The sequence below is a fragment of the Homalodisca vitripennis genome, chromosome 2, assembly GCF_021130785.1.
Source record: "Homalodisca vitripennis isolate AUS2020 chromosome 2, UT_GWSS_2.1, whole genome shotgun sequence".
Classification (NCBI taxonomy): Eukaryota; Metazoa; Arthropoda; class Insecta; order Hemiptera; family Cicadellidae; genus Homalodisca; species Homalodisca vitripennis.
Window position 1 is genome coordinate 179,728,465 of NC_060208.1, and position 18,513 is coordinate 179,746,977.

Below are 18,513 nucleotides of genomic sequence, written 5' to 3' on the forward strand. Positions count from 1 at the left end.
AGATTTGTTTGTACCTCGTCTACAGCTACTTCAAACGAGCACACTCTAGGCTTAAAATGTGCACTCTCAAGAATCGCGTGTGCTCACTACTTTGCCTAATAATGAAGCTTTTTTCTCAAACTGACTTTGAAATTAATAAAGATCAAGAAAATGTAGATGGGCATATAATTTTTGAGTCCAAAGTTGAAGATTTATTAGCTATTACTAGTAATATTGATATAAATGACCATGCAACGTGGGACGTCACTTTGTCTTCAACTGTTGATCATATTGCTATAAATACCCTCAAACAAAATTTTCAAGCTGATTTTTCTAGATCCGAGCGTTTATGCAATGACGGAATCAAACGTTCACTTTCTACAATGTTGTTCAATTGTACTCTTTCCAATGGACAGTCATATGTTAGAGACTGGTTGTTTTACTGTCAGTTATCTGATAAAGTCTTTTGTGAACCATGCTGCTTATTTCAACCCATCAACAAGAAAACTAATTTTTTACCGGGTTCAATGATTGGAAACATCGGAATGACTTAATTAAACAACACGAACAATCAACGGAGTGTTGCACAGAAGCTGTAGTGGTTTTTTATTTGTCCAAGTCCTGTTCACTTTTTTGTAAACTCATCTTATAGATGGGAAATTTTAAAGACATCTTTGGAGAAAAGTAAAACTTCTGTAATGAAATCCTTATCGGATATAAGTTCTGATGCCGTAAAGGCTCTTGTCAAAGGTTTTATCACTTAAAACATTACTGTAAACCCCACTCAGAAGCCTGCTGTTCAAGTGGAAGCTAAAGAGTTTGAAAATAAATTTGAAATATTCGAAATGCCTTTTCATGCCATTTCATGGAATGACATTTTGAAAAGGTTTGATAAAGTCAGCCACTATTTACAAAGTGAAACCCTTTGTTAGAATTTATATTGACCCCCCGATTCAATTAACCACAAAACATTGAACTATAACATTACATATGGAATATAAATACAAAGTATGGATTAAAAATAATCCTTATCTAAAATTAGTTACAAATAATTATGTTTAAAATAGTCATCGCACAGTATTAATCAGTTACTGAACTGGTAAATGTTAATAAGTATTATTATTACTGTCCGTCTATTTACATGTACTTTTTTGAATATAAATAGAAGCGAAGGTATAACTAAAGTCTGAGAATTACAATTTAATGAACAATATTTTACAATACTGAACAATAGGATGACTCAAATCCATTGGGAGAGATGAACGGCCAATAACAATAATTAGATTATGACACTGAAAAGTTTCTACTGTCCTGGGAGGTATATCATCCAGGATCTGGATGGGATTTTTATCCTCAAAATCAGACAAAATTTCAAAGCTTGCAAATAGAAATATTGAATTGAAATTGAAAATGTATTGTTTTTACTCAACGTCCAAGTCGCAATTATTATGAAAATGGTCATAGAGCCTCTACTTTTTACAATCCAATTATTTAGTATTCGACTATTTCTATTATACATGTGTTTAAATAATTAAAATAAAATACGATCGCACGAACAAATACCTGCCCAAACGACGTTTAATATTTATTACATTTGTATAAACGGCAATAGATTAATTTACTTTCAATAAAAATTAAATCTTTATTGAAATTAATTATATGTAGCCAGATAAAAAACATATTGTGCCGAGTTTTATAAGTGGCTTAATTACTTAATAATAAAACACTGTAATAAATCATGATCAATATATTTATTTCTGTATAGATTTATTGCTGAAAACTTTAAACGTAAATATCTTTACCCACATGAATAGGCTAATACACATTCCTAATGCTTGATTTTATGCAGATAATTTCTGTTTTCGACATTTATAAAGAATAATAAAACTTAAAATACAATATTGAATTTAATTAATAATAATAACTCTTTATACATATGAATATCTGAGAGACAGAGCTTTTCGGCCTTACTATTAAGGTGACATTGGCTCAAACCTGCCACCTAAGGTGAGTAGCAACACATGAGGAAAATGTCAGCTGTTTCTCAGCTGGAGGTTAACCTTCTCTTCCTGGGAAGTTGTTTTGTACGCTGTATGCTGTTATGTGCATGTACCATCGAAATGCAGTGCCGTACTGCAGTGTGCTTGAATGCATAAGTGAGGGTCTTGAGGGGCAGTGTCGTAACTCTGTATTATAAAAACAATGTTTCAGTCTGTGAGGTCTTGTGTACAATAGTTTTGCATGCATAATAATTCTACTAGTACTAATACCAACTCCAAAATGGAGTTTAGAATAGATTGGATCTTTCCTTCACTCCGCAAACCTTTTTTGTTTTGGAATATAGCAAGTACACTTACTGTTGCAGCAGTCGGACTCTTTAGTAAACTTTTGATTGGTAAGTATAGTTTATTAATCTAAACTTTTTTTATTCCTCTGGGGAGACAAGTTTTGGTAGAGGTTAAATTTGTAAATGCAAGTCATGAACTAAACATGTTGTGGAGGTCACTAACCTAGAAGGTTTGGGATAATTTGGTGGGATTATATTTTTTTATTGTTACTTTTAAAGCAGATGGGCATATCCAGATAATGTAGAAGGTGTCTTGTTGTATATTTATTTGCTGAAGCAGGAAGCATGTGGTCTGTACACTACACATTTCTGGGTTTTTGAGAAGCCTATTAGGGTAAATATTTATTTTATCCATTTCACATTAGGCTATTTGTTGTTTTTTCAAAAGGAATGCTTAAACGGTGGGGTAGGGTATGATAAACGGACCCGGTTTTTTATATAGAAATTGGCAAATGATGGCACATAATCATAACCATCGATATAATCAATCGATACTGAGTAATTATTTTGAGCAATTAAATTAAATAATCTATATTAACAGCTGTTAACACTTTTAGAAATCAGAAATTCTTTATTAACAGACAGAATAACACTGCAAAATAGCGTCAACAATATGTAATAGTGAATTAAATTAGGTGATTCAGAATAACCTAATTAAATTAAATATAAAAACAAAGTCAGATTGGGTACGGTCCAATAAGCGGACCCGGTTTTTTATATCGAAATTGGCAAACGATATTACTTAATCATAACCATCGATATAATCAATCGATACTGATGAATTATTTTTAACAACTTAAATAATCTATATGAACAGCTGTAAACACTTTCAAATAATACAAGGTATTATTTTAAATTTCACGTAACATTGTGTATTAAAATGGCCGTCAATCTTAGGAAGCTTCACGAAATTGCTTTAAAAGACGATAAAATATGTTTTTTATGGCTTCAGGATGTTGGGTTAGTACCTAAGAATCCATTATGTGATATTTGTGGAAAGGTAACAAATGTAACTGTCAGAGGAGCTAACATGGTCGTCTTCAGATGCAAAAAAAGAAGGTAATGGTGGACACAACTTTAGTAAAAACGTTTTCGTTCTGTTTCATTTAGTTAAAGTTATGAGTTTCCCTGATTTTGGTTATGTTCATTTATTATTTGTTATCATTAAATTCCATTTTAATTTAAACATATGATTGTTATTACTTTTATATCGATTGATAGTCTATGATTCGATATGCGAATATTAGGTATCGATGATTATATTCTTCGATATAAAAAACCGGGTCCGCTTATTGGACCCTACCCGTCAGATTAAATAAAATAGCACTAAAGTTTTTGTTAATACTAAAATAAACTAAAGCTTATACCTACAGGTGGCTAGTCTTAATAAAAAGCTCAATATAAGCTAATCTGACCAGAGCACTCGACAAAGTCCCTGACACGGTAATAAGCCCGCTGTACCAAATGCCGTTTGACCTCCCTCTCATAAAAAGATTTGTTTTTGTTTTCATAGAGTTTGGGAGAGCATTATATATAGGCTTGCCAGATTTTCTGAAGGCTCAACCGGGACAAAAAATGGGGGGGGGGCTGGGGGGTCCGCCCATCAGAAGAGCTGGGGTCTGGAAAAATATAGGTATATGCAGGAACAAGTAAATTAGACATTATATTATAATTTATAAATGAAAATGAATAAATTTTATTCTCGTTAACATGGCAAAAGACAAACACACATTAAAATAAATTTAAGATTAAGATTTTACATTTTGATTGTAATTTCGTTGGTTAAATAATTTTCAGCACTTCTTTCTTGCTTTTTATTTTGGTGTAAAATTCTTCACAGCTGAGGCCAACGTTAATTTTACAAGTCATCAAGCCTTTTACCGTTGACTCTTTCATCAAACCACGATCATCAGTCCACACATTGTTCATCAAGGAGAACACCCTTTCAACCGGTGCTGATGTCCCCGGCATGCAGAACATGTACTCAATAATTTTAAATAGGTTGTTTGCTGTTATATGGTTTTCTTTAAAGTGAGAAAACAACCTCAGCCATTTCTCTTCACTTGGAATACGCTTATCACTTAGAGCTTCTTCCTCTGCCCACTTCTCCCAGATGGATTGAAAATAGTCTTTGGCAAGAACAACTTCGTCAAACAAAAAGTCAACGTTCACTTTTAGATCGCCATGATTAGGAAGACTTCCATTGATAAGTTCAGCGGAACGTTTTCCCATGAAAGAACATTTTGTGTGGCCAGATTTACCCAGGAAAATTTCTCAGCGTGTCCAAAGCTATTCTCCCAAAGGTTCAAATAAGCGATGCATCTGTCATAAAATCCATCAAATTCTTGTTTAATTTGAATGCGATCTTGTTCATCAAGAAGCATGTATTTGCTTTTGGCTGTCATGGGGATAAAGTTTGACGCCTTCCTTTCTGTGAGATTTCTTTTTAGATTTTTAAAAGCTTCAGCGTTTGCGTAATAAAAGAGCCTAGGATAGGATCCAATTTCAATTAATCCGGGACGCGTAGTGAACTGGCCGGGACACCGGGATCGTAATTCAAAACCGGGACTGTCCCGGTCAAACCGGGACGTCTGGCAAGCCTAATTATATAGTTTAATGCCGCTGACTAATAAATGTCTTGAAAAAAAACTTGTTCTATGTGCAGGAATGGTAATTTTATTGGAGTGACATAAATTGTGACGATGTTGGTGATTTCAAATAATACACGTATGGTTATATTTCAATTTTACATAAGTAACATTTGATTATTGAAAATGGCAGTCAATTTTAGAAAACTACATGACATTGCTTTGAAAGATGTAAGACTTGATTTTTTTTTGTCTTCAACATGTTGGACTCGTACTGAAAACCCCATTATGTTAAATTTGTGGTAAAGAAATAACTAACTGTGAGAGGAGCATTTGGTCGTCTTCAGTTTTCCTAATTTTGGTTATAATAATTTGTTTGATCACTGTAAATATTAAATTCATATTTTAATTTAAAATATATGGTTGTTATTGAGGACTATAGTTACTATTATATCGATTGATAGTCTAGGATTTGAGATGCGAATATTAGGTATCGATGACTACATTCTTCGATATAAAAAAACCGGGTCCGCTTATCCAAACGGTGAATTAAAAAAGGGGATACTTTATAAAGAGGCCTACACTTGTTATACGATTGTTCTTATTGAAATATTGGGTAGAGTAGGATAAGCAGACCAGGCTCTTTATATAAAAACTATTCGTTAATTGTACTTTGCCGGAACGTTTTGATATATTCTCCAACTTTGTTGTCATATATAGTAATCATGTGAAAGAAATATAATAACAAAAATACAGTAAAAAAATTATTTAACAATAACATTAAAAATTTTAACCAACTTTAGTATACAGTAGATCTACATTTCAGAGACACTTCACAATACTTACAGATTGCACAGATAGCAGTGAGGAACCGCTTTTGTGAAATAGTGGAAAGAAATATCCCCATAAGGCATACAAAAAAATCACAAAGATGGCCTGCTGGAGAGTCTTGTTGGTAGTCAACTCAACTTCTCTGACCACTTGCCCAGAACGTTCAATTTCATATTCACCACTGTTTTAAAATATCCATAAAATGTTTACTTCTTGCTGTTTATTGTTTGCATTTAAAAACTGAAATGAATTATCAATATTTTGTATTACCAAAAGTACTGAACACATAAAAACCAAATTGTCAAATCGAGTTATGTTATAACTATTACAAATTAGCTATGTTTATATTGAAAAAAGGAATAATTTAGTGATGAATAAAAAACTATGTGTATATTTATTCATTGAAACAAACATCAGTGTACTTGTTACTTACTTTTTACTATCTCAAACTGTTAATGTATCAAATAAATTGTGAGACAAATAATGCAAGTGTATCGCTGTTGTACCTGCGTGCATTACTTTATATGCAAAAACTTTTACTTTGTTGTTTGAATTAATTTTAAACAGTATTGTTTACACTAAAAACAACTAGTAATAATTAACACAATGTTTTTGTATTCAATAGTTTAAATATTTCTAATCGATAATTAGGCCAGCTGATTCAATTGATGTGGTGGCTCTTTATTATAATGGAACTGTTTTGGAAAGCTCAAACATTTTTAGAAAAGGAACTATTAATTGAATAGTCTGACATTAGGCTTTGGCACCGGTGCTGCCTTGTGCTGTTGGTGACGAACGAAAAACATATCTCGATATATTACTAATTAGCAAAATATAATGATTCTGGAAAGCTTATCAAGATTGGTTAGAAGCTCAAACTATTACAAACTCACCTAGACATATTAATCTACATACCAAGAGGACAATGATCGCTACAATTGAACACAAAGAATTTAAATTCTAATTATGAAGTAAAAGACATATTTAAGTCTACTTTAATCCTACAAACGTCGATTGACCCATTTGGTGTCATTTGGGTTACATCATATGATCGGCACAGAAAGTTTTGATTCATATTTTACTGATAAAATATGAATCAGTCACAGACCTTCAAATTAATCATCAATTGAAAGCCTATTAGTAGTTTTTAATGTTTAGTGGATTTTTGTTTTTCTCTAATCATATTTCTAGTTGCCAGTTTTTGTGTTTTTCCAAAATATGATTTTGTTGTTAATTTCTGTACAGTGAAGATTGTTATTGCAGATAAATAGTTTTTTACTTTTGTTCATAAGGTTTTTTATTTAAATTGTGTACAGCACACAATTATTATACACTGTTGATTATAATACTTCAGCATGGCCGATCCTTGTACATCAAGTGATATTCATGTTCTAATGGAATATGTTGTGACTGACTTTGTTGAGTCTGAAGTAAAAGAGTTGTTGTATGTCACGAATGTTGAGTTTCGCTCCAGTTAACCTTCCTCTATATGCAGCATCTGAAATCTTACATTGTCAAAAACTTGACTTCTGAAATGCTGCACGTAAGTGGAAGGGAACAGGAGCTAAATTAAACATTCACATTGAATGAACCCTTCCCGCCATAGCTGCGTTGTTGTAAGTGGTTGTTTTTTTTTTTTTTTTTTTTTTTTTTTTTTTTTTTTTTTTTTTTTAAATAAAAACCTTCTACACGGTTTATTAGCTAATTCATTAAAAGACATTTCTTATAATTACTATAGAAATGATGTAACACATCAGGAAATGTAAAAAGTAAAAGAACATTAAGATGCCCAAAGAAATTATGAAATGGCAAAGAACACATAAATATAAAAGAGGGAAACACAATAATTAATAAACTTCACAATAGAAATAGAAGCTATGGTCAAATTGACAAAAGACAGTTCATGGTAGGAAAAAAGTCTTAAATTGTGAGATATGCAAATAATTCACATGCAATATATACTATTTAGGTGCACATATAAATCCTTTCTGGAAATTAAGTTATACTATTTTAAGAAACTGTTAAAAGTGGTTTTAATACATATTATGTAATGTAGTGAAAGTAATTATGAAGTATCCCCTATTGGCTGTAATAGCAATCTTTTACTTCTGGAAGCTTTACTGTGAAAGGACTATATTTTACCAAAAATCTCACTGGTCAAAATACACATTGTCAATATTCATATGTGATTCCTTCTCATTAATATGTTATTGTACAATGTGTTTAACCATTTAACCAGTTGTATCAACATTGGAATCCAGGGAATGGTTAAGTTTTCTGAATTGAATTAAGTACTTTGGGCAATTTGTTTGTAAACCTATTTTTAATACAAAATGAAAATAATTATATAATGTGTTGTTTCAGTTAAACTAGAGAATATTTTTTTGGAAGCATACAAGTTCATATTGAGCTGAAAAAAGATAACTCCAGCCATCAGCTGCTTCAGCTCCAAAGTGACAAACAAAAAATGTCTCTCAATATTGTACCTATTACTGTCTGGTGTGCCTCTGACCATTACTGCGAGCTGGTAAACTCAGCAAAGAAATATATCGTAGTCATCTCAAGCATAACTTCCTACTATCTTGTAGCCTAATGGTGTGAATAAGAACAAATTTGAAGATAATATAAGCAAATTTAACTCAGTTTATTACATTAAGCAATTTGCATTAATGTAATAAATAACAAAACCAATCTAACAAAAACTTGTCATTTCTTATGTATGTACTTAACCTACTAATAAATCACCTGGTAACCTCCGTTTCATCAGCTTTCTGATTTTTAAACAATACACAATCACATGACAGACTGACACTTTCATTCTGTAAAAATCATACGGTTCAATTATAAAATCAATAAATTAATTTGCTACAAATCTTAACTAGTCACGTAATCCACACTCAATCTACCAAAATAGTTGTCAATATAAGAGTTGAACACGTGAAAGCTGAATTGGATGCCATGGTTATGCACAAGGCACGGTTATGATACGTAGGACGGGTAGCTGATAACTGTACCGACTACAGTATGTTTTTAAAACATATTAAATAACCTATCAGGCACAGATAACACTGAAAAGCACAAAATATCAACAAGCACAGTATACAAATATATATATAACAACAAAATGACATTTTTATTGCCAATATTGAAAGCTGTGTTATTTGAAATTTCCACCACCTAGATTCAGGAGGACAAGCAGAATAGATTACTAATGTTGAAATTATGACGCTATTTGAACTAATAATTTCACTGATACCATAATTTGGAACAGTGTTTAGTAGTGTTTTCATTGCATTAGATAGTTTTTTGATCATTGGTGCAATTTAAATTTAAAATTAGGTAATAGCTTTGTCTATGCAATCTGCATTATACTAATGATCAAGCACTTTACAATAATAATTTTCTAAATTTTAAATGTAAACAAATGTTTCTGCCTCTTTGATGAACTTCAGCTGAAAGTATTAACAGCTGTTAAGTATCAGTTCACTTTGTATTACGTGTTGGAGCGCAGTCTGCCGGTTCAAAGATAAAACATTCCAAAGTCAACAACAGTTTATAAATAAAACCTTAATTAAATAAACTATTTAAATTGTACAGAGTTGTAAATATAAACCATTCTCAAATCCCCTTCAACACGCACAAACAATTTCGTCCAAATTGGTCCAGTCGTTTAGGAGGAGTTCAGTGACATACACACTCACACAAGAGATATATATTGTAAAGGTGTGTGTGTGTTTTTATTATTATAGTAGTACAGACATCAAATATAGCATTGTAGGTAATGTAGAAAACATTTTCTTCCAGTACTTTTTGTAGGATCTTCTGCAGAACATAGGTGCTTTTGTCTCTGTTAAATACCCAAAACTCATTTAGCAGATATTATACAGTAATACTCTACCAGAAGTTAATATTTTCTTTCTTACTAAATGGGGGCTACCTCTGCAGATCACTGAGGCTGTAAGGTTAAGTTAGTTTATTAACCATATAGTAGATAGTGTATCCATATTTTAGACAATACCTTGTATTGGTGGGAGTTATGTATTGTTGGTGCTATAGTCTTGTTCAAGGTCAGGCCAACTCATCACAGCAATAATGGTTTATCTTATCACTGTCTATTAGTGTTTCTTCAATTCATCTCCTTTATGACATGGTAGTACAATAGTATTGAATGCACGGGATTGTCCCAAAGATCTGAGCGCGGATTTAAGTAAAATATGTTGAAATAGTAAAGGCAACTTACTGATTTGAGGAAGATTGTGTAATCTGAAATTACGAAAAAGTATAAATTTCATCAGTAACGTGTATTAACACCTTGGAATGCAATAAGGGTGACTATCGCATAGTAAGAAATTTCCACAAATTAAATTTGTCTATGACTAATTATTCTAAGATTAGTTACTAGTTACAACATTCTTTTTCTCATGACAACTACCAATGTTCAAAATGGTGTCCTTTGAAGATCATTAATATTAAATTTAAAAAATATCACTATTTAAAAAAAATGCTAGAATAATCAAATTCCTTGTATAATGATAATAAAATCCATTTAATATATTTTAGTTTTTTAGCCATTTGACTAAAAGAATTGTTTAGTTAAAAGAGAAAATGTGCTTTAACAATATTGATTGAATTTTATAATTTATAGCCGATTAAATGGTTAAAAAGTAGCGAAAACTCATTGTTTTAAAACAAGCTTTTGCTCTGCATAAAAGATCGAATTGGTTACAGGTAAATTAAAACTATGATGGAGATCATATGGATTGTCTGGTAATAATCAAATGCAGCATATTTTTAAATAATATAATAATATAATATATTTAAATTTATAATTAAACATTTTTTGGCAAAAAATGGCATTTTAATTATATAGAACTTATACTACAGTTTTTTAAAATCAACGAATTGTATTTCTTAACCACCATAACCCAATAAATAATTAATCATTGCGTAAACCTATATACATTCTTGAAACTCTTGACTTATTGGAAATTATATATTAACTAGCGGGCCCGGCGCGCTTTGCTGCGCATTTCAATAATTTTTTGCAAAAGTTGCCCGCGGCTTCGCACGCAATTTCCCGTTGAAAACAGTACACTATATTCACTTATTCTTTTTCTATCACACATTCTAAACATTGCTGAGATAATTGATAGTCGTTCCATCGTGAGCCTCTTGGGCGTATTATGAAGGTATGTACCATATTCCTGCCTCTATCTAGCTGTTACCCACGGCTTCGCACGCAAATCTTAAGAACCGAAGTCCTTATATTACTTAGTAAATTTTTTTTTTTACTATAATAAATTTTAGATTAAATTAGTTATATCTCCGATGCCACGATTGAGCTTGCTTTGTTGTCTCGATCGAGAGAATATGTACACACGGAGTTTTGAGAACCATACTTCTGTCAAAAAAAACAACTAAGGTTGATTTTATAACATTCTTTATATTTGTAGCCAACGTAAGATAGTAATTATGATATCTGCATTGCTCTTCTGATCAAGCATGAGCATGGTTTATATTAAATAAATATTGCAGTTAAAGGTGAATTTTTACGTCAAATTTGAATTGTATTATCTGGATAGTAAAGTCTATGTTTAACAGTGATTGCAGAAACAGTTTAAACAAAATTTGTCGTTTCTCTTAAGCTTACTCTATGCTTTAAAACTATAAGTGTAATATATGTTTACAAAACAGCTGATTAAAAATTTGAAAAGACGTTAACATATGTTTGCTGCAATGCATTTCTTATGGGTATTTCTGTAACCAGTGGGGCGGAATCCTGAATCGGGAAAGGGATGGGCATAGCTTATAAACCTTCTCCGTGGAAAAATACATATACGTACAAATTTTCATCATGATCGGTCCAATAGTTCACGATTCCATAAAGGACAAACATACAAACATTCATTTTTATATATATAGATTTAAACAAACTCTCCAATAATATAAACTTTATATTATTGGAGAGTTTGTTTAAATTAATATATAAACCTATATATATTAAAAATTCTCAAGAAATTGATACAATTATAGTTTTCATAAAAAATAAATTAATATCAGACACTTTCTTGGTTTACACCATCCAGAAAATTTTGGTAGCAGGAACACAGTGAAATAGTTTATTTTATTTGTTCTTTAAATAATTGAAAACGGAATCCTTTTTAGAGCTGTAGCTCTCTTAATTTTAAAAAGTAAATTTATTTTCAAAGTAGTGCCGATTTTATACATTCATACAAAACCTAGTTTGGGAAATTTGCATATTTCATGGTTAAGAATGAAACACTGGTAGCATAGGGCAGTTAACACAATTATTTTCCTTGCCAATTCATAGCCAGAAATTCTATGCATGGAATCCCACCTTTGACTCAATTTTCTGAATATTGCACATTTTATATAAAATTATTAATATAAAGATAAGTTAATTATTAATATAAACTAGATTGAATTTTTATTGTGGAATCTATTTGTCACCAATTCTTTTGAGTCAACATAAATATAGGTTTAAAACTTGTTTTATTGTTTAAAAGAGAAAGTGCATTTGTTTGAATTTATTGGTTAACTGATACTAAAAAACACTTTATTTATTCAAACCTTGGAGGAAGAACCAACAAACCGACAGGATCTGTTTAAAAAAGTTTTGTTAATAGAAATTCATATTTTGATCTTCAGCAATTCTTTGTTCTGGTAATTATTGTGTGAGCTCTCTAGAGTGAGATCTAATTAGATCTGAGGTACTATCTATGTATAACCATACGTTTTAACGTATTTCAAATGTGTACAATTTTTTAACATCAAAATTTGCATTAAAACCTTCATTTAGCATGAACTATCATCATTTACCACACAGACTCAGTTGGCATGTGCAGGTCAGTTAGTAGTTTGCTACAGGTCACCATGCTTTATAAATGAGAGAACTTGGCAGGTGGACACTTACAATGGCCTGATCAATACAGAAGTCAAGGTTGGGATGGATAAGCTCTTCAAGCAACTGTAGGGTTTCCGAGACTACTGCTTCGTTGCGTATTAGGGTCAGGTATTCATCACCTTTTGCTGCAGTGCCAAGAAATTAGGGTTAAATCCTATAAAATGGAATCAAAATATTCTTTTTAAGAATAAAATTTGATACCATCACAATAATATGAACATTAGATATCATTTGACCTGTTTCTAAAGTGTTTTATCTTCACCACTAATGATTTTATGGTTTATTTGTCATTATTGTGTATAGAATCTTGTACATTGACCTGACACCACTATTTACAAGTAAAAATTATCCAAAAAATGTAACCTTTGGGAAATTTTATATGACTGTATATACACAACGTGTAATAGTAAGTTGTTTGGTTGGTTTTGTGTTGGTTGAGCACTGTGCAGTATCTTGGTATTCTCATAGATTTCAAGTTGATCTCAGAACATGTGAGCAGGGTTATTTCGAAAGCTAGGAGGAGCTTGTGATGTGGCTCACCTAATTTTGTAACAACAAATTATTTTTCTTTGGTACTTTTTGGATCTGTGGTAAAAGCTATCTTGTGTAAACTACCATTTTCATGAATAGGAACTGAAGTTATTTAGATATTATAATTGAGGCTGTTTGTAATATATTCTTTTCCTGAATTGTCTGATAGTTTCTTGACATGATTATAGTTGATGTAAAAAGAAGCTTTAACTTCCAGCTCTTTCAGCTAGACGTACTGTGGTAAACTTGTGTTTATACAGACTTCTACATCATTATAGCCTATCGAGAGTTCTTAGTTCTGGGGTATACTTTTCATATGGTTCCATTTGTTAGTTCTTATTTTGAAGTTTTATTTGATTTGATAATGAAATGTAATGAAGTTTGTAAATGCTTTTAATAATTTAGATAAAAAATAAAGTTGCTATAGAGTCTGAAAATTATATGCCAGTTGTGATTGTATTACTTGTATGCCCTTTCATCCTTTCAATGAATTCCTTTTTCGACCCCCCCAACAAACTAGTGTGTTCTACTATTCTTTCTTAGGGAACATTCTTTTTGATTTCATGAAAAAACTAGGTTGTATGCTTAAAAAATACAAACAGTCTCTTGATTCCAGACCACATAGAGTTCTTAGAATCTAATCTAGGTTGAGATGTCATTTCTGGGTCTGTGTTTCAATTGTGGTTGTATAAAACGTTAAAATTAAATATTTTTAAATATAACTTATTATGACAATTAAGTGGGCTATACATTGAAAGATATGATTGAGTGATATGTTTGCTGGAGTCTTTTTAGAAGAACTACTTTTCAGGTTAAAAATAATCAACTTTTAGGCAAGAATCGTGATTTGTTAGTTGACGACTCTACAGTGTTCATTGTTGGTGATGGAGTATTGGCTGCTGCAACATAATCTCAACTAACATATTATGCCTTATCTTGCAAATTGAGCAGAACGTGTGCCAAGAACTGGTTAGTTAATTGGCGTGATATGGCTCATTAAATGCAGAAAAAGGTAATAGGCAATGACTTAATTTATTCTAATCTTTCTTTCAATACAGTTCAATTTAGTGTTTCAGTGAAAAGGATTGTTGTAACACTGTATATACTGTACTCTTCTGTGGGTAATTATTCTTTGTCTTCTTGTCTATTCCTAGTATTCATAACGGAAGTGACAAAAAAATTAACATTACTGTATAGTTTCAACACTTTAAATAGGTATATAACAGTTTACAGGAAAATATTTGATTTTGGTGAACCTAAAATATTTACAGGTGTTAGTAGAAACATGTTTAGTAGAAAGGAAGTAGTGATACCATGCAACTCGTGACTGTATGCTGTGTTGTCAATTACGTAATAAAGGGCCATGTTCTTCATTGAGTGTAATTAGTTTATCCCATCTCCAATCAGTGACAGCCAGCCATCATTGTTTCATTCATTCATGTTGGCCTAATTACTGTCACAAATGTTTGTAAACACCCACTATCAAGTGAGTGTGCTCTACATTGGGATGTGTAGACTAATACTGAGTATCATTTCTTTCAAATATGTTAATTTTGGTCTTTGTTTATCACTGTAATCTGCTGAACTTTGATCGATATAATTAATCTTTTTTACTGTACCAATAAACAGTTAACCTCAGTTAATTTACTTTAGCAATTTAGAATATTTTCTCATGTTCACTGGTCTTTTTATAATGAATTGAAATTAATTAACTGAAATAATGAGTTGAATATGTATGTCCTTATAGATAATTATGTTGGTTACAATATGACAATAGCTTTATAACCATAGCCACTGGTATTACCTTTGGAAGAAGACAAAGTCCTTTCCATTTCAAATTTAAGTTAAGGAAAACTACGGTACCTAAAATCTGCAAGGATCTGGCAAAATACCAAAACATTAATTTTGTGTTTAATGATTATTATACTTCAACAATTTAATAATGTCCAGATTCCAATTAATTAATAACCAGATAGTAAAAATATATATTTTCATTAATATGCCATACATTAATTGTTCTGAAAAAAGTTTTTATAAAAACTGCCTAAACAAACCAACTAAATATAATAATACCAAATTTTAAGAATAATATTTTTATGAGTTAACTAGCTATTGCCTACAGATTTGCTTGCAATTTCCAAAATTAAAGTCATACTATTTAGTAAAAGCACTTATGTTGTAATATAATGGAGTCATATGAAATTTTTAAAACGTAATTGTATGTAGGCATACATCAGGTACAACTTTAGTGTTTATGGTTAAGAGGATCAGATTTTAACCTGGCATCTTACACTCTTACGTGTGTTGTATGTGTTGGAGCATTTTGGTTCAAATTAATTAGATTTTCAATGATACAGCTGAGTTTGCCTTGTACCCCGGTCAAGAAAATACAAATACACAGGTCTTGGAAACCTAAGTCAGTCAAAAAGCATTTACTTTTAGCCCTTGTAATATATTCAAGTCTAAGATATTTCCAGTGCCATAGTTGAATTTGCCTTATCCCAATGCAGAAATATACATACGTACAGAGGATTGAAAAGCCTGTTACAGTATAGGTGAAAAATCCTATCTTTTCTGTTATAAGGAAGAAATCCTCATTAAGTTTGAACCATTTCAAAATAATCATTTATAAGGTTTTGCATATTAGAAGTCTTGTTGTTTGTCATACAATAGTAGTCTGAGAAAGAATGGATTATTGAGGCATGTTAGTGTTGGTTTCTCTGTTAAATGCCATATCACAATGTAAAGAAAGCCCACCAATTTGGAGTACCTTATGTGAAAACATTCACAGCTTTATTTATTAAGGTTGTTTTTATAACGGCATTTAAAGAATACTTCCAATGCATTCATTCAATGGTTTAATTTCATCAGGCGCAATCTGGAGTAAAAGTTAGATATTAACTTTGTCTTCGCTATATACATTATTACTGATCAACATCAAGCGATCAGTAGCGATGCACTATAGTGATGAACTATAATTTAACTATTTATATTTAAATTATAGTCTTTTAAATATAAATTGTAAACCAATGTTTTTGTCTCTTTGGCGAACTTCAACTGAAAGTGTTTATTGTTTAAGTTAAATTTGGATTATGAAACATAAATATTACCATTTTTCCGAATTCTAAAATATTCCAGGTAACTTTTGTATCTTTCTCTTAATATAAACCTTCCTTGGTTTTCAATGTTTAAAAAAAAAAAACAAGAGCCAAATTGGTCCAGCCGTTGTTAAAATTTGCTCTTAGTACCACATTTTGCGATTCATTTGTATTTATAAGATTTACTGAATATAAGAAAGTAACTTACTGTATAATATGTTTAATAGACATTAAATTGTAACTGTCTATTCTTACTCAGAATCTAAACATCTTTTGATACAAGATGTTGGAATGGAAAAAAGATTCTGTATTGGCAATAATTAGGTTTTAAATATTCAATCAAGCATATTTGATTATTTATAACCATATATAAGTTATATGTAATTTATTTATTATTAGCACATAACATTTTACACTATTACAAATTTAATTGTAATGCCTTGTCATAAAATGAACTTACCAACTAAATAAATAATAACTAAAATAATTTTAAAATATTAAAACATACAATTAAAATATAAAAAAAAACAAACTATTAAACATATTTACACATTTTGGAAATTGGCTGAATCTACAAAATATCCATTTACTAAGTAATAGACCTTATCTTAGAGAAGGTTTTACATTTTGTTTGAAAATTCTTGATATAATAAATTTTAAAACGATGTGGTAAAGAGTTGAAATGCTTAATTCCAATATAATAGTGTTTGCTGAAATAATTTTGCCCTATGAATTGGGATTGAAAAGTCAATGGACCTGTATGGGTTCATGACGTAGAGACTATTGCTATAGATTTGATTTATTTGGCTAAGTATAGCAGTGTAGTAAATAATCCACTATTCATCCTCAAAAATTTTGTTAAAGAAAAGATAACTGGTTTTGAGACTTGAGAAAGAGACGTCTGACTGTGTTTACAGATTCAGTTTCTGGAATGGTCTAAAACTTCAAAAATGAAATAATTGGATACCCAACTCCCTAAACCAAGATAAGACATTTTTTAATTCTTATTTTAACACCTAAACAAACATCAATTTATTATTCGTTATAGCAATTTCAGAACCCCAAAATTTACAAAATACAATTACAGAGAAAAAACCTAATTTCTTTTTATTTTGAAATTATGTGAAAAAAAATATTTTTATCTCTTGTACAATTATGAAATTGGTGCTTTTTCTGAATATTCCTTATTGTTTTAGTGTTTTGACTCAATTAAATATTGTTTTCTGTTGTAATTGTTGTATTTGTTTCAGGATGGATGAACAAATCAAAAGCTTACAATATTGACCTATTCAGTAAACTTCTGGAGAGTCGGCCGAGACATGTTCCTCTACTAACAGTCTCTAACCATCATTCATGTTTTGATGACCCAGGAATTTGGGGTGGGTTTAGCCTAAGTGAATTTGTTAAGTGTATCACTAAAAATATCAATGCTTTTGTTCCCAAAAAGTATTATTGTATTCAATGAAGTGTAATAAAATCTGGAGTGTAAATTTTTATTAAGGTTTGAAAATGTTGATTGTGGTAGGAATAGTGTAATATAGTTTATTTATGTTACAGAATTACTAGGTCACCCTTGCTTGAAGAGTACTATGGAATTTGTTTGTTGTGTATTAGTGTATTTGTAGGGATTTTTATTGCCACTACAACTCTTGTGTGTGATATTTAAAAAAAAATGCCATTTATGGTTTCTTTAATAAAAATAACAATTCAAATTTTAAACACCTCTGTTGAAATAATTTTCTAACTAATTATAATTATCTATCAATTGAAATAAAAGTTGCTAATTGCCATTTTTGTACTGAAGACTTATTTTACCAAAGGGGAGTAAGAGATCACAACATTGACATATTGTTTTAGATATGTATTGAAGACAACATATTAAAAGTTGTTATGTTTACAGGTAAAATACAAAATAATAAAATTGCAAAAAATATATGTATAATTTTATGTAGCTTTACATGTAATTAACCTTATTAAATCATGACATTAATGAGTGGTTTTGAATTACATTTACATATTACCACTATTATATACAGGGTTTTTAATACAGAGTGATTTGTTATTATTGGTTCAGACCATTATGTTTTGTACCAATATCTAAAAAAAAAAAAAAAAAAAAACTAAGTTATGGTTGTAACCTGTTGCATAAGTTGTTATCTTTCAAAGTGGTTGTCTCTTTCAAACAGTTACAAAGTGTTTGTGATGCGCATACAT

At 30.6% G+C, this 18,513-nt stretch overlaps 1 protein-coding gene across 2 annotated transcripts in view; it reads left to right on the forward strand.

Moving 5' to 3' along the window:
- Window positions 1-2,046: 2,046 nt before the first annotated feature.
- The window catches only part of LOC124355115 (tafazzin), a 30,279-nt gene continuing 13,812 nt past the window's right edge, over window positions 2,047-18,513 (forward strand). The window contains exons 1-2 of one of the 2 annotated variants that reach the window (XM_046806071.1): window positions 2,047-2,374; window positions 17,550-17,678. In XM_046806071.1, coding sequence (XP_046662027.1) covers window positions 2,221-2,374; window positions 17,550-17,678 — 283 coding nt within the window. In that variant the 5' untranslated portion in view covers window positions 2,047-2,220. Of the gene's footprint in view, window positions 2,375-13,219; window positions 14,323-17,549; window positions 17,679-18,513 lie in introns of those variants that run through there. The other variant, XM_046806072.1, reaches the window with a different exon arrangement.